The sequence below is a fragment of the Anoplopoma fimbria genome, chromosome 8 (genome assembly GCF_027596085.1).
Source record: "Anoplopoma fimbria isolate UVic2021 breed Golden Eagle Sablefish chromosome 8, Afim_UVic_2022, whole genome shotgun sequence".
In the NCBI taxonomy this organism is placed as follows: Eukaryota; Metazoa; Chordata; class Actinopteri; order Perciformes; family Anoplopomatidae; genus Anoplopoma; species Anoplopoma fimbria.
The window spans coordinates 16,293,287-16,315,604 of NC_072456.1; the positions used below are offsets into that span (position 1 = coordinate 16,293,287).

Here is a 22,318-nt window from a genome sequence, read left to right on the forward strand (position 1 = left end):
AATTGTTGACAACAAAATTGTGAAAATTAATTAAAGATATAAGAATCAAGTAGTCAATATATTTACAAGATGAGATATAAGTTAACAGTTGAATATTATTATCATTATTATTACTATTATCATTCTTTTTGATATTATTATTATTGTTATGACAAACAGCAGCAGGAAATCAAACTTATTAACCAATGAAAATAACAAACACACACACACACACACACACACACAAACACACATACCATAATTATTCATTTGATTTGCAAATAACAGCTGCTCTTTTAGGAAGTCATTTGTGGTGGCTTTAAGACATGTGTGTGGGTCTGTGTACAACTGTGGGTGTTCCATACATGACCTTTAAACACGTGTCCATATGAATGGGTGTAGTGGTCGAAGGTTGAACTAGGCGTGGACTCACTCCTTTTGAGGGGTGTTCATCGTTGACGTATGTAAAAAAACAACTGGGCGCGTTCAGAGTCATGCAAACCTGACTGGGGGCATTGGGACATGTTTACTGCAGGACTAATCAAATGAGCAGTAAGATAAACAAACACAATTCAGTAGCATTAATGAACAGGTTTTTTTTTCTTCCATTTTCAAGCAAACCCAGTTAAGAGCTGCTTTAAACTGATTGGAATGAAAAGTTCCCTTTTTCATTGATCACTTGACGAGTTTGACATTAAAAGCTTGTTTGCCATTGTATATGGTGGATGCTTCTATTATAACTGCAACACCATGACAGGCAGTTTAGCTGTGCTCTTTTACAGTCATATGGGAGAAGTTCAAAGTGTGTCATCAAGTGAGGAAAACATCTGTGATGAAGTGTTGTATCGGTAATGTTGAATTATACAGATTTAACCCGTTGAGATTTAATCAAAGAGATTTTAACATTTTGTTCTATGATATCAAATATGTCAGCTTTGACACGTCTTAAAAAAGGTGGTTGCTAACATGAGGCTAAATGACACTACAAAATGGTATCACGCCGACTAGTGCAGATTTACAGCCTCGTTGTGTAAACTCACGCTCGTGCTGCCATATTGTAGATACTTTGAAGCCTAACGTTATCTTTTTACTTACCAATTGCATTGAGTAATAAAAATGTTCATTTGTTAAGACTATCTTGTGCTCTTTGGATCTGACCTGTGACACTGAGATGAATGTGCTAAAAAATAATAGACCAACTTTCACAGACTCATTTTTCTACAAACCAAAATGTATTCAAATGGAATAATTTGGACAAGAGTTAAAATCATGATAAAAAAACACACAATTAAATAGACAAAGTTAAAATAGACTTTGAGTCAAGCAGTCGAACTGATCAGACCATGAACATGTCTGTCCAGAGCAAGACTCACTACATCCTTCATCCCCTATGAATCATGACTATTCATTTGTGAAGAACAGTGTGGCTTTATATCCAGTCTGTACATGATCATACCACACTACCAGAGTATGAAGGACTGGACAGTAGCTTGTAGATCTGCAGAACAACAACTCTGTGCTTCTTGTCAGGCGAAAAAAGTTTATTCCTGTTAAATGTATTTATAAAATGCATAATTATGGGTCTTCTTCACATGCTTTTGAGAATTAAAGTGGTTAAATAAAAATAAAATGAGAGGAGCTCCTTTGTTTGTTTTTTCCGTAACTGACCTTCTTTAAGAAAAACAAAACGTGGGTGTTGGATGATCCACAAGCATTCCTCAAGCATTTTTATGGTGAGAGAAAAAGAAAAGGAGGTTTACAAACCAAAAGGAGGAACAGAAAAAAAACAAGGCAGGCACAATTTCATACCAGGGCAACTGAAAGGGCGTTTACAACACATTTCTGGGCATGTATGTAACATTTTATGGATTTATTGCTAAGATGTCTTAAAGGTGCAGGTCAACATTTCTAATCAGCAGTGTATGATCCAAAAAAAGAATACAAAGAAGGAGATAATATCTCTCTATTTCTTAAGTCTGTTTTATTTTTATTTTTTCTTCTTCTGGGTGTGGCCTTCTGACCGCATCATTGCTATTCAAATCCATACTAACCCACTGCCCTCGGCATGCCGTGGGCTTACGTAAGCTCACCTTGTTTGGTTATATGTGTGTGTGGTGACTAAGTGTCGTGTGCATTTGCATAGCCACATTTTACATGTCTATATGAGAAAAATGTGTGTGTGTGTGTGTGTGTGTGTGTGTGTGTGTGTGTGTGTGTGTGTGTGTGTGTGTGTGTGTGTGTGTGTGTGTGTGTGTGTGTGTGTGTGTGTGTGTGCTTTCAGAGTTAATTTGCATGTGTGTGTGTGTGTGACATCCACGCGCTGCTGTTACGATTTATGGGGGTTTTGATCCATTCCACAGATGGGGGGTTCTGGCCTCTGAAAAGACTGCCTCATTGTATATCCTGCTGTGTCCAGCATGCATACTGACTCTGCTGGCCGTGCAGATGGACCACCTTTGATCTCCCATGTCGACCTTTTTCAGGGGGCAAAGGTTACTGGAGCCAGGCAAGCTGATTGTCACATGTTTTATCACAAGTTGCAGTGAACAAGAGATATGTTATCAAATGTTAATGGTGTTTTTCCCGCTCCCCTTTTCATACGTATTCTTCAAGGGACACTAATCATATAATACTGTCTATGACAACTCATCTGTCAGAGCTTTGCTTTCCACCGTATCTCTCAAATGTTGAGGTCGTGTGCATCCTTTACCCCCCCCCCAATCCTTGACTACTATTGATTTCCTCTGTGTGTGACAGACCTGGGGCCTGGTGAGTAGAGAGGAGACATTTTCTAGGAACAGAGCAGCGCCAGCTCACCATCTTCCCTACCTGCTGCTGCTCAATATTTAATGCCCTGTTTAGCCATTCCAGGGAGGAATGACAATCGAAAGCTCTGTTACTTCTTAAATCATGAAGTCGTTGTGTTGAGATTTGTTTCACTTACACCGATGAAGCTCTGGCAACCTGTAAGGAAGAAAATGAGAAATCCCATTAGCTTTAACACCAATTTACAGCAGCAACACACCCCTTGTTTGGATATAGTGAGTTCTCAAGAAAACAAACAATATTTGTCAGAAAGGTGTGATTTGAGCTTGAATCCAAAGAACAGGTGTCTCATGGAGTGAAAATTATTTATTTAGCGATGTGTCTTAGCATATCGACCTTTCAGCAAGTTCATCCGTGTGTAAAAATAGGTCTACTTCTTCTACTGCTACACAAGACAAAGAGTGAACTAGGCCCATGAATAAATAATTTTGTCCAATTGAGGTGAAAAAATGGCCTGAATTGTGTTCAGACTTTACGAGACAAAGCAGAGCCTCCCGCAGAGTCATAGAGGACTGCAGGCTGATAACTTCCAACCCTGTCAGGCAGCTGTGGCTCTGACCTTTGACCTCTTTCCTGTTGGTTGCTTGTCATATTGATCAACTAAGAATTAAAGCTTGTTCTACTCTTGTACTCATTTCAGTATGAACTGAGCGCTATATATACCCTCTGTTAGCTGTGATGAAAAACACAACCACGGATGAGGGTTTTACAAGCAGCTACATACATGTTATTCACTGGCAAAGACCTCACATTGTCCTTTAAACTAACACGGTCGGTGAGATATCATGGGTATCTTTTTTACTGTCCAAAAATCTACATATACGAATATACAAAGACCAAAAGCATGGATGAACTTATTAAGATACTGATAAGTATATATTGTATAGCTAAACCGTGATATAGTTAGTACCTGACCGGTTGTTGTTGTTGTTGTTGTTGTTGTCCAAAAACTAAAAAAAATTTAATAAATAAATGAGCCTCACTGTTGCACCAGTTGACACGTTTCTTTATTGCGATATGGGCATTGTACTCTAGTTCATTTCATTTTTTAAATGTTATTTTTGGGAATTTTTCGCCTTTAGTTGAGGGATGACAGTGTGAAAATGGGGGAGAGAGAGAGTGAGAGAGAGAGAGAGAGAGAGAGAGAGAGAGTTATGACAAACAACATGCGCTGTAACCAATCAGGTATCAAGGCGCAAACTGTAGTTTATTTTGGGTCAATCCCACTGTCTGTCAACACTCAATAGAGCCCTAAATTATATTAATCAACTAACTGAAAATAGTCTACCAACAACTGCAGTCTCCTTTTGTGTGACTTACATTTGTTAAAAGTTCTTTAAAACAATAAATATATAAATGCAAAATAAAATGCTGGAGATACGTAACTTATGCTTTATAATTGAGCTTAATGGATTTAAACATGATGTGGTCAGAAATGTAACACCCTGGAGAGCTTTCTATTTGTTTGCTGAACTATTCACTACTCTGCATGCAGCTAGAGACTGGGAACTGGGGAGTATGGATTACATGTGTTATGGTGTAACAAACCATAAAGGCACACAATGCTGGCTATTAGCAGCTTGACTGCACAAATATTAGGGCCTTTCGAAAACCCACTTTACTTTTACTTCCTTGTAGTCTTACGGTTTTCTACTTCATTAGAAATATATGTATGTAGAGGCAAAGAAATATGGAAAAAAAAAGAATGTGTTAAGTTGTAAATCAGTTGCAGGCACATGGTATATTCATCTGCCTGCTGAGCTGACAGGAAGCTAAGGTCCCAGACTCAGAGTGTGCACTTTACTGATCTATTCTCTTTAAAAGAGAAAACCCAAAGGTTTGTTTTTATCAATTAACAGTGAATTTAAATCATTTCACTTCTATGCATGGACAAATATGGACACCATGTGAATAGAAAAAGAAAAAAAACATTTGAGATAACCAGAGAAGTGCTACTTGCTGTGTTTATCTGTCTTATCCAGTTGTTATGATGGCAATAAACGATGCTTGTGGCCTTGCTAAAAACCAATCCTTTGCTAAAGCAAACAAGTTAGCTCCTTGCTGTATCTCCATGACTCATGCGCAGCCTGAACGATACTATTTTGACAGAGCAGAAGTGCAAAACAGAGGTGGCCATGGAAACTGACGGCATCCAATGAGAGAATAGGATATGGGTGTGGCTGAAAAGTCCCGCTCAGTTCCTTCTGCCTGGTCAATTAATAACTTTTTCTGCATTCAGTCTTCCCAGGGAGGGAGAGAGGAGAAAGCATTCACTGGAAGTTTCTATATAAAGATAAAACTGTCACATGATGTAGGAGGCTGTGTATGTGGTGCATGTACAAAAACTAACAAGCCTAACCCCTGCAGTATGTCTCTGAAATATGAACTGAGCTCAGTGCCGTTAAGTCGTCTCACTTCCAGTAGTTGTGTAGTTTCTCACTTACATTTATTTTTACATGAGTCTGAATGTAAATGATTGATTTGATCACATTCATTGGGCGTCATGCAATTAAGTCAGGTTTATCTGAGTAGTGAAAGTCGCTGATTAATACTCTCCATTCATTCCATGCCTTTGTTTGATTTGAACAAGGTGCCTATGCTTGTGTACACCTGCTCAATAGAAGTAGCTCCCAGGTGTAAACGTATGCTACTAAGGTGAAATTGTTTTTTTAAAAGTTAGCATAAGTCATGGATAAGCCTAACAGACAACAATTCTGTTAGGCTTATCCATGACTTGTGATGCAGCATTTCAGATATACAAGATAAACTATTAAACATATCAGTCTTTCTTTTCAGTTCAAATCTGCAGGGTTTACAGTCTGTCTTTGTGTTCTGCTACTTTCGCAGTTGGTGTCAACAGATGAGAGGATAAAGGATAGCATTATATATTTAAAGGGTTTATTGTTTTATGTTTTAGCACTTTCATGTCTCAGTGTAGTTACTGTCTGTGATGTGCTGGTTTCTGTTTAGTTCTTATGTGAGCTCACCAAAGCAAAAACTATGCTGAAATGGAAATAAAGTATTGAATTTTGAATAAAGCTAACAACTAACAGTGTGAACAACACAAAATATATTTTCATGCAACAATTTGCTCCCAAAAAAGGCCCTAACCTGCAATTATTCACCAATTCAGTGACACTTGCTGTAGTACACACAAGGATTTCACATTATGAAGAGGTATCCCGGACTTAAATGATGGAAAACTCACAAAGATAATGGTGAATGAAACCAAACAACATCCCTGCTGCTTAATCACTGCCAGACATTCTGGAGTGAAAGCTACTCCTAAAATGTAAACATACACACTTATATGGAAATACAGCTTCTCTCTCCAACACAGCGCTAAGGATGGCCGCCTGGGAGAGTCTCCCACATTAGGACTCATCTTTAACGAATATAAAATACTCTATCCTGTCCAAAGTGTAAGCTAGTTACACCACAATATCTCCCATTGTCCTGAGATTCATTCCCTAAGCCATGTTACATGGAGATCCAAACTTGCTCATCATCATAATGACTTTGCAACTCAACGTTTTAACCTTTGGTGAACTAGTGGTCTTTAGAGGGTGTTTTCATGTCTTTTAGTGCATGACGAGGGACCCAAAGGACTGCAGAACTTCTGACTGTGTCCATGTACCAATTGGCCCAGCTGATCTAAGTGGGGTATATATTACATTAATCTTAAATCAAGAGATGTATAAATTAATATAGTGTAAATGACCAGGGGCTTCAGTGATCATAATAGGTAAAAAAAAATAACTGTGCAATACAATAGTTTAATAGTCTGTATATATAATATTTTCATATAGTATATATAATAGTTACTGTGGATTCTTTACTGTTTTTTATTGCTCATTTTTTTTTTTTTTTTACTTTTTTTTTTTTTTTTTTACTATGTCTCTTGTTTGCACTATCCTCTATGCTGCTGTAATAATGTACATTTCCCCGCTGCGGGACTAATAAAGAATTATCTTATTTTATTTTATCTCATACATGCAGTGGAGAAAAAAATAGTCTGTCTGAGCTTTTTGCCACGGTATATCCATCCGCCGCGCGGCATAGCATGCAATGAGGCGGTAGGGCGAATAACGACCCGAGCGGAGTGATTTAGTCAGGACTACACCCAAGCGCCTGTCCGATTGCAGCGGCTTCTCTTCATTGCTTAGACCAGAAGAAAGCCTAGACGTGACGGAGTCGGGGGGGTTCTGCTTGCTGGAGGCCCGTTAAACCACTGATAAATACAGCTTCATCACTGCTTCGTTTGTGACCTAACTTGACCCTACGTGCTTTTCATCTTTGAACTAATCTCACAAACATGTCCTGGCAAACCTACGTGGACAGCCTGCAGCAGGATGGCAACTGCCAGGACGCGGCCATTGTTGGGTACACGGACGCCAAATACGTCTGGGCATCAAGTGCCGGCGGTACTTTCGCCAATATGACGGTCAGTATACTCTGTGTGTCTGTATCTGTGGTGCCTCGGAAGGGGAAAATGCATATTTCCCCCACGCCCGGTGCGTTTTGTCTGCAGAGCCCGGCCTTGCTGAATGAGACTGGGACGAGCGGTGTGTGGTACACATGGTCTCCGCTGGGCTCAATTAAACTGCATTGGCACGTATGCACCGCTGCTTTTCAACCCACCACCCGACTTTATAGTTATTTTAGCATTTCTGGTGAATTAAACACAGTATGTGGTGTTATTGTTAACATTGTGTGTTTTTTTTAGAAAGCACCACCAGACCCGTCGGCGGTGACCAAAGCCGGGGTCCGACATTAATGGCACCGCGAACTCAAAGCTAATGGTAGCTAGCATGCTAGCTACCATTAGCTAAGCTAGCCTTGGGGATGCCGGTCCGATAAAATGAGCGGAACAAAAAGAGCCTAATGAATATTTTTTTAATTAGTGCAGCATAGTAATGTTTTACTTAAACACACGACACAGTCTACAAGGGGTATTGCTTAGACATACAGCGTTTACATGGAGCAGACTACAGCTCGTGGTTAGCTAAATTCAGGCCGGTCATCCCCGTCGGAGAATCATGACCAGCTTACGCAAGTAGCGCAGCGTCGGCGGCGCTCACGTACGTACTCGACGCCGCGGCGCGCTTGCTCGTTCGCGTCTTTCGCCCGTTCGGCTTCTGTGAACCACACCGCCGCTGCCGCCCCTTATTTTCCAAGATGGCGGAAACGCTCCCATTCATTTTGTTCGTGGAAGTTGAGCGAGACGACGGGTCTGCGTTAACATGTGCAGCAGGGGTCCACGTGTGAACAGCACGGATTTATATGGATGTAAACTGCTGCACGTGGACCCGATAGACTGCAGTATTTAACGTTATGGGGATGTTTCTTTGATACCCAGTCGACTTTGGCGCTTACTCGAACCTCCATTTTGTCTATTAAATAAATGATTAGTCAATAATGGATATATTTGTGTAGGTGAATACATTATGAGTCCTAGGGCGAATCTAAAAACATTTCTTATTATAATTTTTTTTTTAAGAATATGTTAACAAAGAAATGACAACACATGATACAGTGGCATGTGCTGCTGCTTGGGAGTGTCCGCCCTGGTCGCAGAGAATGGGGATTGTTATCCTTTTGAAAACTGGAATAATGCAATAAAGTGACATTTTTCCTTTTCCTTTGTCCGCTTATGTGAAGCCATAGCCTGTCATGTTTCTCTCCAGACACATTTTCTGAACTAAGTTGGCTGCAGGAATGCAGAAAGTAATAATAAAAAAAAAGGGTTATCTGAAACTACAGTGCAGGTTTCCAGGAACAGAAAACAGTTTAACCAAATAGGGAAAGGCGGTGAATGTAATTAATTTACTGACTGGGCCCTTACAAGCTGCTAGCTACCATGCTAGCGTTATGTGAGCTATAGTAGAAATCCTTTGAGTTTCTTTTTTTTCTTTTTTTTCCCCTCTCCTGGAGGGTTTCCTGTGTGCCATGACTGTGCAGTTCTGGAGTGAAGGGGCGACGCCTTTTGTTCTGCAGTTTGGTTCATAAAATAACCCTGGTGTTAAAAAAACATACAAGACGGTTAAATACATTTTTGAACATTTAGGTAGCAGTGGTTTCAAAAAGTTTATTAAAGAATATTGATAGTAGACAGACATGTTTTGAGCAGCTGCAGTGGGCTTCCAGGGCTTAGCAGCTATAGTACAGTGTAGTCAGATGTGTCTTTAAACACACTATGCACCTTCTTCTGTGGAGGGCTGGATCTTCTCTCAGTACTTGATACAATCAACTCTCCTGACCAATTTGGCAAAAAAAAGCATTGCAACAAATTGTAAATGCTGTGGCTTTTTTTTCTTTGTTTAGCTTGACTTCATTAATCAACATTTTAGATTTATTTTTTTATCACACAATTAAGTAATTTGGTGTATCAATTTGGGTAAAGTGGTTGGTGGTGGTTTTAAGGCAACATTGTGCTGATGCATTTTTGAAAAGGACAGTTTATCAAAATAAGGACTTTGAGGATAATATAACCAGTATTGAATGATAACCTGATCCCTTATCATGAACAGTCATACCTGTAATTACCATCATAGCCAGTAAAAGAGGCCAGTCCCTCCATGTGCTTTTTATACTCATATTTTCTTGGAAAATAGTTGTGATTGTATAAATGGGAATTGAAGGTGTTTTGTATAACTTGATCAAGGATTTAATCATTTAGATTTGCGTTACTAATTTGTGGCTCTTCTATACTCCAACCCCTGTGATGTACTGGTGTAAATGTATTTGATTCATACATTTTATACAGTTCACATTTAGCTGCTGCACTAGAAACGGGTGCAGCATTAGGACATGCTTTCATTTCTAGATCACCAAAAATCTAGTTAAATTTAACTTGATATTTATTCTGCTACGATGTATGAATTCAGCAAAATCCACAGATGCCTAAAATCTCAAATCCTTATATATGGAGGGATCCATAATATTCCCCAAAATATATTTGTAGACTGAATTTGAATCCAACATATGTACTAAACTTTATGGTTTATTAAACCTTTTGTTAAACCTTGTGATGTCTCTCAAAGCCACAATGGAGGGCTGCAGGTGAGTTGTTTTATTGCTTTGTGGTGCTATGGTGTCTATTGTGAGATTACATTGCAACAATTATTGTTCAGACACTTTCATTTAGATTTTAATGGTTAACATGGCTTAATAGTGGTATCCCTAGTGTTTACCCCCCCCCCCCCAAAAAAAAAAAAACAACCCATGAATATCAGTTCTCAACAGCATAGGAGATGTTTTGAACAAATATTTCTTTTTCTTTTTCTTTTTTTTGTCCAGTAATGGCCCTCCAAGGCCTTGTTTGTAGATGAAAATAAGGAGCTAAGAGAAGATGCAGAATAATTAACTGTAATTTATTAGTATAGCACATGATTATAGTATAGTCTCAAAAGGTTTCAGTGCCCAAACTTGATACAACAAATGAGAATTATGTTCAGCAAGTATAATGAATATCAGCCACAAAGTAATACCAGAAAAGACTTAACAGTCTCTCTCTGTGTTGATCAACATATTGCTTTTAAAGAGTTGTACCTGACTTCTTGATTTCTGTCCCCTACCCAGCCTGAGGAAATTGACCTGTTAATAGGAAAGGACCGGACTGCATTCTTCACCAGTGGGATAACCTTAGGCCATAAGAAGTGCTCCGTAATCAGAGACAGCCTCCATATTGAGAACGATTGGACAATGGACATCCGGACAAAGAGTCAAGGAGGAGAGCCAACATACAACGTTTCCGTAGGCAAAGCCACCAAAGGTGAGCACCACGTTCAGTGTTTGTTACTAATGTTTTAGTAGTGCTTAAGTGACAGCGTAGCCTGCTTTAGCCTGCACATAGTGCCATTAGTTAAGCTACATTTAGAAACTTATGTTGTCCTTGCATGTGTGATAGATCTTGAATGCGCCTTTCCTCAATATATGATAAAGGTGTTGAATGTATGTAAATCACAGGATGTTACCATTGGATGTCATTTTATTAAGATGAACAACTGCATATCAGCTATATGTAATCTGTAATAATACTTGGTTAGAGGTAAGGGGCAGATTCATTTTAAAAGGGAAATTTCCTTTGAATTATGACTGTCTTCGGTGCTAATGGTATTGCCAATTATAGCTGTATTGCAGTTAAATATAATTTGGATGATGTATGTTTTGTTAGCATAAGGGAGACTAGACATCTACAAATGAACAAATTGGGAACAATCCTAAAAAAAAACTAACATTTTTCAAATTTTCTCGTCTTTGGTATCCATTTTGTATACAAGTTGTCTAGAGAGATTCAATGTTTTTCAGACAAATTAAAGATGTATCTATTTTCTTTAACTTTTATAAGCTGAATACTTGTCAACCAGAAGAGCAGTAAAGTTGGCACGTGACTTGAACCCTGCATAGCTGAAACACTTCACATCAGAGGTCCCGACTCACTCTCAGATCTCTGCTGATATATTTTTAAATGAAGTGCTTAAAGCAAATTTGTGAATATTAACATAAATTATGGGCATTACTTGTTTATATGAAACATTCTGATTAACTTATTGTTGTTTAAATGTATTTAATTGATAAATATTATATCTTATTATATATTTTTATTTAAATCTGTTGCATAAACTATGCGATAGACGCAAAACCATAGAGGCCTATATATTTATTTTGCAATAAATTGCTTTCAATACTCTTAGCTTTCAAAATGCACATATTGGAGGCAACCACTCTTTAAATTAGCAATGTATACCTAAATTCTTACGTATTTGTATATGATACAAAGAAGTTAAATTAAGTCCCTGTTTAGGGGCTTGCCTGAGAGTTGTGCGAGTTTTCATATTGCCTGTATGGGCCCCGGTGCCCCGTCCTCCCCACTTTTCTGAGACCCTGCTAAACCTCAAAGGTGAGAAGACTGCAGCCGGTTCCTATTCTCCACACACTGGGCCAGGATTTCCCCCAAACTATCTTAACTGCATGCATCTTCCTCTTTTCTGGTTAACACACTCTCTACCCTCAAGTATGGATCCGTTCCCCTGCTCACATGCTTCCCTTCTATTCCTGGTAAAAGACTGATTCAGGCCCTTCAGGGCTCTTTCATGTATTGAGGAGAGGTACCACAAGCATGCTGCTGTATCTGCATGTGTGCCGCATTAGCCGTGGTTGTTAGTTTCCAGTAGCACGTTCACTTTTCTAGTCTTTGCTGCTGGCATTGTGTGTCTTGATTACAAATGAAACAAAGACTAGTACTGCTCAAGTGGAGCGCAATACACTCAAAAGTACAGAGAGGGAGATGAACACTAAGCCACTTACATTAGTCACACACCCAAACATCACCTGGTTGCTTGTCCATCTAAAATGGGGAAGAAGCCAGTTTGACCATTTGGATGAATGCAAAACCTGTTGTCCAAACAAAAACAGATGGATAGATAGATAGATAGATAGATAGTGATTGTCGTCTGGAATTGCTATCTGCTTTCAGAAGATATTTATATTTTAAAGTAATCTGGATTTGATGACACGTTGAGAGGTATTTTTCTTCTTTGCTGAAACAGAGGAACACTGGCATTCAATCAATATAGTGTCAGGCTGTAGTGTACATATTATGTTTACTGAAGGAAAGAATACATTTATACAATAGTGCACTCAATGCGTGACTCTGTCAAAATCATCATGTTAGACTTCTCTTTTTAAATTTAAATTGTGACTTGGTTTGGCTCCAGTACTGATCCTTACCGTGAGGCCAGCGCAAGATGATGTGGGATATTAGCTCCCCTTTAATTCACAGTTTACAAAATACTAAACATTGCATTCACTCTTGGTGGAAGCTGGTAGATGCTAAAATGAAATGTTGACTCCAACTCTGAGCCTCTGCTTGATTACTTTGTATAGACTGACAAACAGCTTTGCATGCGTCCTTTACATTTATACTCCCGCTGTACTCGCCCTGTCTTCCCAATCGGAATGTGTTACGTCTTGTTTCACCACCAGCAGCACTGATCCGAAAATGAACGTTTATTCTCGACGCAGCCTTCAGACCAAAGCGCCGCTGTGGTTTTTTTTTCCCTGTGCGTTATCTCTGCTCTGTCGCTGTCTTGTCCGCCTGCTGCGTTTGGCTCTGTGCTCTTCTCTTTTCACTTGTGTGATCTCTGCACCTTCTCTAAATGTCCCTTCTCTGTCTCTTTTCTTTCAGTCTTGGTCTTGGTAATGGGCAAAGAAGGGGTCCATGGAGGCGGATTGAATAAGAAGGCATACTCGATGGCAAAATACTTGAGGGATTCAGGGTTTTAGTTTTAGTTTTGACGTAGCGTATGTGGTGTAGTTGAGGGAGAGGAAAAAAAAACCAAACAAAAAACATTAAAAACAACAAAAAACGAAACAAAAATTACCGTCAAGCCCATGTGTCCACCCAAAACGGAGCATTTCTAACAAAGTGCAAGGTTCAGGCTCTGTTCTCAACTATGTAGCCCCACATTTAGCAGGGTGGCAATAAAAAAAATTAAAAAAAGTATATTCTTTTCCAGTCCTGCTTTCACCATGTCTGTACATTTATTTTGTTTTTTTTCCTTTGTGTACTCCAGCATTGGTTTTTGTCATGGGGAAGGAAGGTGTCCATGGAGGGCAGCTCAACAAGAAAGCATATACTATGGCTGACTACCTGAGGAGGTCCGGATACTAAAGCAGCCTGTACCCAGCCACCTAGCAGCTCACCCTTACCACCCTGTTGCATTTCACACTACTTCAGTCCTAGTTGGTAGTTTCTTTGTTTTTTCTTTTTCTGCCTTCTCTCCTCCCCATTTGTTATCCCATATTTTGTTATCCCCCCCACCCCCTTTCCCCCTCAGCACACTTGTGCTGTGTACGCTTAACCCCTTAAGCACTATAAGTTGATCCATAGCAAAGAAGAGCATGTTGCTAACAGGATGTCATGACAAATCTGTAATTAACAAAGACCAGCTGAAAAAAGAAAAAAAAATCTGGCCAAACACTAAATAAGAGCTTTACTGTCAATTTGAATAGATATTTCTTTCTTTTCTCTGTCATTGTGCCCACTTTTTAATCTCTCCCAAACCCCGATCATACACACTCCCTCCCCGAGCAGCCGATGACTTAAGCACTTGGGCGGCAACTAAGCTCGTCATGTCGTCCTGTTTAATTTCCACCATCATGTGTGGAAGGGGAGACTACGAACGTCGGTCCACTGTTGTTTCCCCTTCCACCAACACTGCCCCCCTTCACACTCCCTCCTGCCAAAAAATGTTAAGATCCACCTCTTTCCCTGTTTCCCCATCCTGTTTACTCAAAGCAGGCAACACTACAAACCTCGCAGGAGACTTGTATTCATCAAACACTAAACATCAACCAACCAGTCCCTTAACCCCTCTCCTTTCAGATCCACTGCTCTGTCCTGAATACATTTTATGAAAGGGGGAAGGCACACGTGGGTGCGTGTGTCTTTGTGTGTGTGTGTGCGCGCGGGGAGGTCGCTCAGTTGACAATCATGAGCCGGATCTGCGAGCATTGGTGTCGTCCAACAGCTGGTAGCCTCTCCTCCCCAGCTACAAGAGAACCCCATGGACATTCCACAGTAACCAAGGCTCAGGCACTTAATACTGTTTTGTTTGCCAGCTCCTGTAATATAATTTTTTTTTTTTTTTTTTTTTTTTTTTTTTTTTTTTTTTTTTTTTTTTGAAAGGCTGCCATTTCTGGACAGTAGATTTCCAAGCATATAACCATCTGGAGCATGTCCAGTTAGAATTTTTTTTTTTTTCTTTTTTTTTTTATAGGACCAAGTGTAGTCGAAGCTCGGTTGTTTATACGATTGCTCAAAATCATGTGAAGATGACTGCTAACCTTTTCCTGATGAAGTAATACTTACCATGGTTAAAAAATATGAAGTTACAGGGGAGGTAAGGGTGGGAGTATATGAAAAAAAATTCTCACTTTTTTTTTTTTTTTTCCTTTTTTTTTTGTCTTAAGAAAACAAACAACTGCATTTGTACAAACCCATGCTGTGTTGACAACTACAAAACTGTGGAATAAATTGCCTTTTACTCTTTAGTCAGCTGAGCTCTGGGGTATCACACGGTCTGTCAGCGTTCAGTACCGCTAACTGTAACGTCCAACTGACAAAAATAAACCTTTCAAAAGTAGAAATGACACTCGATGGGAGATGGGATTGGTTGGAACAAAGACTCTTATTATGGTTGTCTTGTTGAAACTTAACTGCAGAACCTGTGTATCCTGTGCCATAATAGAGATCTGTTGCTGTTGCAAGATGGATTTTACCCACTGTCCACTTAAGAGTCATTTCATTGGCACTTTTTTCTATTTAAGCTTCAGCTCCACTGTTTAGGCCTTGTGGGATATGTGTACACATAAAAACAAAAAAAGTTTCAAGTCCTGTTTGCTGATTTATGTTAATTTCCTTTTTCTTCACCACTTTTTTTCTATTTAATGCATCTGATTTCATATGCATAAAACCAAGAAATGCCATAAATTGATTTATCACCTTGTTTACAGACAGATCAAATAAATTTATTCCAACCAGATAAATGTTTGCTGTCCCTTTTTTGTATTGTCTTTTTAAAGGAATAATTCGACATTTGAAATGGACACTTGTACCAACATATCAGCCGCTTGGCACAAAGACTGAAAACGGTTTGCCTTTCTCTGTCTGAACGGCAAACAGCAGGTCATGAAGTGAGTTTAGGCCTCTCATCAAATTAAAGACTAAATGTTTAGATTTTTGAGCTGCGTCAGTTTCCAGACAGGAGACTCAGAAAACGGGATTACCAAAGTGTTGGCAGGACTGCAGAGTAAACCTTGGAACCCTCTAAAATCTGAATTTGTATAAACTGCAGTTTTTCAGCCCATTTTGTAAATCTGCTAAACAAGATGGGCCTCTTTGTTCGGAGTTATTGTAAGGGTGTTAATAAATAATTTGTTCTTGACTGTAAACGGTTGATCATCTCAACCTGAGGTTTACTTGGTAGCTGGTATGAAGCTTTTGATCATGTTATGAGATAAAGGTGTGAAACTAAACTTCAAAGCTTACATTCAAAATATGATAATTCGGGGGGGAAAATAGAGGGTTTTTTTATGCCTTTCATGCAATAAAAATAGGTAATTGGACCATTTCCCACTGAAAAAATGCACTTGAAATTACACTAATGGAGGAATTGGTGACATGATGGGTGTAAATGTCCCATAATTTCCACCTGCTAATGAGCCATGCTACACTTAAAACAGGCTGATTTGTATCATAATCAGCTAAATACTAAAGTTTAGCCTACATGTTTTTTGTTAATGATGAATACACTGCAGCTGTACATTTTGTGACAATATCTACAGACAACTGGTGTTATAAAGCGTAAACACTGGAAACCAGGAAGTAGTGGGATGAACGTGGGGCAGTTAGCTATATTACATCACTCAGTATCATAAACTGAGTAAATTATAATTCTTGACCATGAAAACTTTCCTTGTCAAGTGTCATTTTTGTTTTATTGAAGTTAATTTGTATTGAGAACAGACATACATGAGCAGGAAAACACTAACAAGACAAAATACATCAACTGAAAAAAGGCAACAGGTTTCATGAACAGAAAAAAAAAAAGATCAAAGCCATGTTATGACAAAAAAAACGCATATTTACCATCAGCTGTATTAAAATGAGATGCGGTTAAATGCGTTTATAACAAGGCCTATCAACAGAGAGCTGCTCGCGTTTAATGGAGTGATAGGTCCGGAACAGCCAAAATAATTCACCACAGGCAGCGTGGACAAAGTTTCCACTCAAGTGTCTCTGCACATTTCAAACATAATGTGACGTCACACAAGGAGGACACATTCTTTTGCTTCGAATGCGTTTCTCAAACTGGCTCGGCTTCAGTTTCTCTTAGTGTGAATCGCTGTAACAGGTGAACCGTGGCACAAAATACAGACAGGAGCACCACTCGGCTCCGTATTACATGAGGCTAGAAAATAAATTGGCAAAACCATATCGCTGTGGCTTTAAATGTTTTCTATACTTGCTGAATGTTAGTTTTCATTTTTACAACAAAAAAAAAAAAAAGGATGCTGCATAGCGGTTTAAGGAGTGTCAGTGTAGCGTGAACATATATGTACAATAATGAAACATCCCCCGTCATCAGAAACATGTAGGATAGGAGATAATTAAACTTATTGTGATTTATACTTTTTATATACACAGTACCTTTACTGAATAAGGGTGATCTCGTGTGTCTGGATCTTTTTAACAGACTACATTAAGTACAGTATAAAAGTCTACTGTACTTTTGTCACCAGGTCAGTCAAATCTGCCAAGCGGCCCGTACAATATGCTCACTGACTTCCTGTCACATGGTTGGAAATCAGCCCTTTATCCGTAATCGTGTAGAAAAAAAACCGTATAATTTTAAATGAACTTATAGGGCGAATCACAATGTCTTTTAAGCAGTGACAGAAAAAATGAAATTGTTTCGTGATCCCCCCAACAAAAGTCTCTGGCAGCTGAGAGGTTGAGGAGGTGGTGGTGGTGGTGGTGGGTGGGGGGTTGGGGGTGGGGGGGGGGATTTAGCGACCAATCAGGTCGTCCGACAGGCCAGTCAAGCTCGGGGCAGGTCGGGCTCGGGGACTTCAGAGCTGGGCTGCTGCATCTGCACCACCACGGTTTCCACGGTGACCTCCTCCTCGCTGTCGCTGCTGTCCAGCTCGTCGTCCTCGTAGTCGGAGGACTCCTGGTCCTGCTCCGAGCGCGACGCTCCCGACATGGTGCCGAAGGAGTGGGCGCTGGTGGAGGCCAGCGAGCGCAGCAGAGGGGTGCTCTCCGACACCTCCTCGTTCTCGTCGGGGCCGCTCTCCCCCTCCTCGGAATCGGAGTCGGAGTCGCCCTGCGAGGGGACCACCTTCTGCTTGCACACCGGACACGTCTTCTTAGTTTTGGTCAGCCAGGGGTCCACACACTTACTGTGGTAGGCTGCAGGGGAAACAAAGAAACCCTGTTTAAGCTTGGAAACGTCACTTTCTTGTACTTTAAAAAAGGATAAGTCCGTTTTTATACGTTTTTTCTTATTGTCCAATAAAAAATCCAATAAAAAGTTCAAAACTTACAATTAAATGATCCCACTAACAAATATTGCCAGTGTAATCAAAGCCTGACTTTGCTTATTTCTCCACTCCAATGTTGTAAAGAACATTAATGAGCCACACCAGGCGCCATTGCTCCTTCATTATGATAAACGTGAGCACTGTAGCTTACGTTGAGTGAATCCCAAACATACCATCCTGCTGCCATAAATATATATATATATATATAATAAAGTTACATTAGACTGTTTGCTAACGTCTTTATGTAAAATAATAATGTCCATATATAAAGATTACAGAGAATGGCGAGTCGTGAGGGGGAAGTACCTTTGGATGTTATAAGGAATTTGCATATTATGAGTGTTGAGACTCACCATGAGAACACGGCAGGACTCGGAGTTTGTCACCTTCTTCATACTCGTCCAGGCAGATGGCGCACACATCGTAGTTGTCCCCTGTGTCCAAAAGACGAGACATATTCATCTTCTGCCTGCTGTTAACTGAACGCGTTTGTCAGACAGCCCTTTACTGAACATTGATGATACCTGTATTGTATGTTAGCAGTGCAGCTCTGACATGGCAGAGGCTACGAACGCATACTCATAGCTGGAAGGCTACTGATAAAAGCGGTTAGCATTTTTCAGTATTTTGCATCAGTTCCCAGTTCGAAAGTAATTCAAAACGTTCAATATTGAAGCAGTATATTGTCATCTGTGGCCGTCGTATGAGTGTGTTATTCCGCTATGAAAAATAATGCATGAAATGAGGCTTAGTTTGGGAAACTAGATTTAGGAAATGGGGTGTGAGTGTGGTGTTTTCCTGAAGGTCACTGACGTCAGGTGGATCCATGGCTTGTAGGGCAATTAGAAAACGCCAGCTGCTTCATGAGTCTAACCTCCTTAAATTCTTCAAATGGAGTCACTTTTCCAAATATGTCTCGCCCCTGCTCAAATGCCAGCGCTGCATCTCTGGACGCCACAGGAAGTGCAAAGTCTCTTTGAGCACTAAAAAAGCTCAGGAATTTATCAACACACTCCCCTTTCAAATTCCTCAGCGTTCCTCTCGTTTTCCTTGCCTTCCTCTTCCCTGGCCGGGCTGGAAGGAGGGAGTCGGGCTGCGGGTCGGTGTGTTTATGTAAGCTCTAAATGAGCATGTTTTCCCCGACTCGGCTCTCTGTGTCCATGCCAGGGCTGCATGTGACCGTATAAGGATGGAGTCATATCGGCCAGGACCCCCCCCCCCCCCTCCCCTCCTCCTCCTCCTCCTCCTCCCTGAGCGTCAGCAACTTCCAACTCATGGTAATGTTTTCAACTCTGCTCCCTCTTCACACTTTTAGTCACCCTCACTATCACCCCCACTTTTTTTTTTTAAATTACCCAACACTTGTCCTTTTTATTTTCTGGGACATAATTCCAAGCAAGCCTCCATCTTTTCCCCTTCTTTTTCTCACCCCTCCCAGGCCATGGGAGGGGTGAGGGTGAGGGAACGTTTGTGCAGGCCTGGATCCAGTATTAACTCAGGAAATGCTGAACTGTGGCACAAACGGAGCTATTCTGAGTGAAGCACAGAGAAAAGATTCAGTGGCTTTCTGAACTCAAACACCTTAAAGGATAATTCTGTATATATATATATATTTTTTTTTTCTCACTGTTGTAGTTTGGGCCACCATTCCTTTAGGTCATAATAACAGTGAGAAACATGCAGCGCAGTTTCTTCTGCAGCAGAACGGACGTTACCCACTCCTCGTCTCTAGAAGCTTCAGTAATGCCGTTACTGTGACCTGCACATGTGAGCTGAGGTTCACTGTCATGAGTCTCACAGGTAAAAGCACATGTGTCAAAAGCAGTGCTGAAAAAAGAAAAGAAGGTACTCAAGAACTGCTACTACATGAAGCTAGTCCCAATATTAATCATTAACAGATGTTTTTAGAGAGAATACAGCAAATATTAAAAGCATGTATAAATATATTCTCAGCAGCAGCAGCAGCAAGAATTATGTGATAAAATTGGTAAAAACAACCCAATAAAACCATTTCTCCCAAATAGTTTGAAAGGCGATCGATACGAGTCCTGATATGTGTGTGTTTGTTCTTCTGTATTATGAGTCGAGTCAGCTTTGAAGTGGAGTGGTAAAATACATTTTCAAGGCCAATCAAAAACATCTAGATCATGTTTTAGCAATGTGTACACTTTTCAGATGCTGGGAATCCCTTACATGTACGTTTTCTTTGGGCCAGTAGCACATCTTAAAAAGGAGCCACGAGCCAGCGCAGCTCTTCTTCACACTACTTTCATTAACCAGCCGGCCCGCCAGCATTCCTGGCTCTCAGAGGAACCGCACTGTCCTACTGAGTTTCAGATGAGCAGTGAATGTGCAAAGCAGAGAGAGAGAGAGAGAGAGAGAGCGGGAGAATGGAAGAGATGGTGACAGAATAAATTAGTAAAAAAAAAAGAAGGAAAAACAAAAAAAATGCTTCTGCAGAGTTCGTCACTGGTTGAGCCAACCAGATGAGAGCAACTGGCACTGAGGCCGGTGGACGAAGAGACAGAGAGAGAGCTCCTCTGTACGGACATCAACATGCCTCACACACAGACGGCTGAGACACTGCAGCTGCTCTGTTCAGTGTGTGTGTGTGTGTGTGTGTGTGTGTGTGTGTGTGTGTGTGTGTGTGTGTGTGTGTGTGTGTGTGTGTGTGTGTGTGTGTGTGTGTGTGTGTGTGTGTGTGTGTGTGTGTGTGTGTGTGTGTGTGCTAAGCTCCCCGCCTATGGTTTGGAAGTGGAGGGCTGCGGATGGGAGGGCTGGTGTGACTCATCGTACGCAGGGAGGGATCAGACTGGGGTTCAGGGGTCAGAGGGAGAGTCTAGCCTCTCAGTCTAATGAGGGGTCTGAAACAATCCCCCTAGTTTCCTAAGTCAGTTTGCAGTTCACTCTGTGTGTGCGTGTGTGTGTGTTCACAATTTTGTGGCTTTAACGTCTGTTAGACGCCGGTTGTTGGCGAAACTCGCCACCAAGAGGGCCAAAAATCACAGTCGAGCATCAGGAGGCCTCAGGCTAAGTGGGGATGACGCAAGACTCTGCAATGAAACCGGAGCGCAAGTCAAGCTAATGGCAGAGCGACGCTGTCCGCTGACAGCTGGGGCAGCTGGTATTACATAATCCTGAACATTCAGACGGATCTTATGTTGCATGCTGCTGCTCAGACTGGTATTGTGCGTGAATTACACGGGTACCATGGTTTTCATTAAGGCATTGTGTACCATCCATACAGACTCCCTTTGTGTGAGCTGCTATTCATTTCAGCCTGTGAACTCTCATTTCCATACATGCATGGCTGACATTATCCAAATGGCTACCATCACCACCCCTGGTCCGAATCTACACAAGAACTGTCGAGTCAATATCAAATGGTATAACTTAAATTCGTGCTCAATAGCAATAAATAATTGAAAAGGATGTAAAAAAAACCAACTCAATAAGAGTATGACTGACAAAGTGTTTGCAGAGTCGATAGATAGATGCCTGTTTTTTACAGTCTAAGCTGCTCTGCCAGAGAGAGTAGATGGTGTGCAGATACTGTCATCAGCAGAAAGGCATCCTGCCAGCACAGCAGCAGCCGAGGGCCGTCGCTGATCAGCTGGTTAAAATTTCCCCCGAGGTGACTTCACATTCTCAGAAAAGACATCATCACACCAAGTTGCTTTTATAAACCCTCCTGCCTCTGAAACAAACCAATGGTGTCTGAATAATAGGTTCTAAAAAAGGAGCACAAAAAGAGGTCTCCCTAACGCTGCTTACCGTTTTCTTAAAAAGGAAGTTGTGACTGGATTTGGGTTAACCAACTGCTGAGAAATTGGCTGTTACTGCAGAAAACTCAACTTTGGAGATGGAAAAGCCTGGGTGGAGATGAGTAGGAACCAGCGATATTTAATACAGCTCTGAGTGGAAATATACTTCCATATAGAGCTGCAGGAATGACCAAAAGATGGACTAGTCAGCGTGATGACGTGTAGTCTCATTTAGCCACTTGTTAGCAACCGCCTTTTTTTTTTTTTTAAAGACACATGAAGACTTAAAAATTCCCAACAACTGATCATTACAAACTTTTAAATATCTTAAACTTGTGTTCACCACAGACCTTATTTCCAGCATCTAACTAAAACACATTTGAAAAACTCATTTCTGCACTTCTTTATTAAGCCTTTGCATCTTTCAAACAAAGCAGTATAGTAGACTGAAATGAGAAAAAGTGAAATAACCTATAGAGGCCATACTGATACTGTTAAAATGTATCGTCTTTGTATTTCAAGAGACAAGGTGGGAGTCTCCTCAGCCACTTCATTATGGTTCTTGGGGCCATCATGTAGTGGCCACTATAGGAACTGCAGCTTCAAACATTTGCACAATGGCTTCAACATGTAAAGTTGCA

The 22,318-nt window shown here is 40.5% G+C and overlaps 2 protein-coding genes across 2 annotated transcripts in view; one reads left to right on the forward strand and one right to left on the reverse strand.

The window, feature by feature from the left end:
* The first annotated feature begins 6,918 nt into the window (after positions 1–6,918).
* LOC129094900 (profilin-2-like) lies at positions 6,919–15,375 on the forward strand. Its single transcript, XM_054603204.1, has 3 exons — positions 6,919–7,249; positions 10,387–10,579; positions 13,383–15,375. The coding sequence occupies exons 1-3, from the start codon at positions 7,121–7,123 to the stop codon at positions 13,478–13,480; spliced, it is 420 nt and encodes a 139-aa protein (XP_054459179.1). The 5' UTR covers positions 6,919–7,120; the 3' UTR covers positions 13,481–15,375.
* A 1,992-nt stretch (positions 15,376–17,367) lies between these two features.
* rnf13 (ring finger protein 13) overlaps positions 17,368–22,318 on the reverse strand; it is a 39,008-nt gene continuing 34,057 nt past the window's right edge. Inside the window, exons 9-10 of the mRNA XM_054602439.1 lie at positions 18,267–18,347; positions 17,368–17,782 (exon numbers count right to left, since the gene is read on the reverse strand). Of these exons, the coding sequence (XP_054458414.1) occupies positions 17,412–17,782; positions 18,267–18,347 (452 nt within the window). The 3' untranslated portion in view covers positions 17,368–17,411. The remainder of the gene's footprint in view (positions 17,783–18,266; positions 18,348–22,318) is intronic.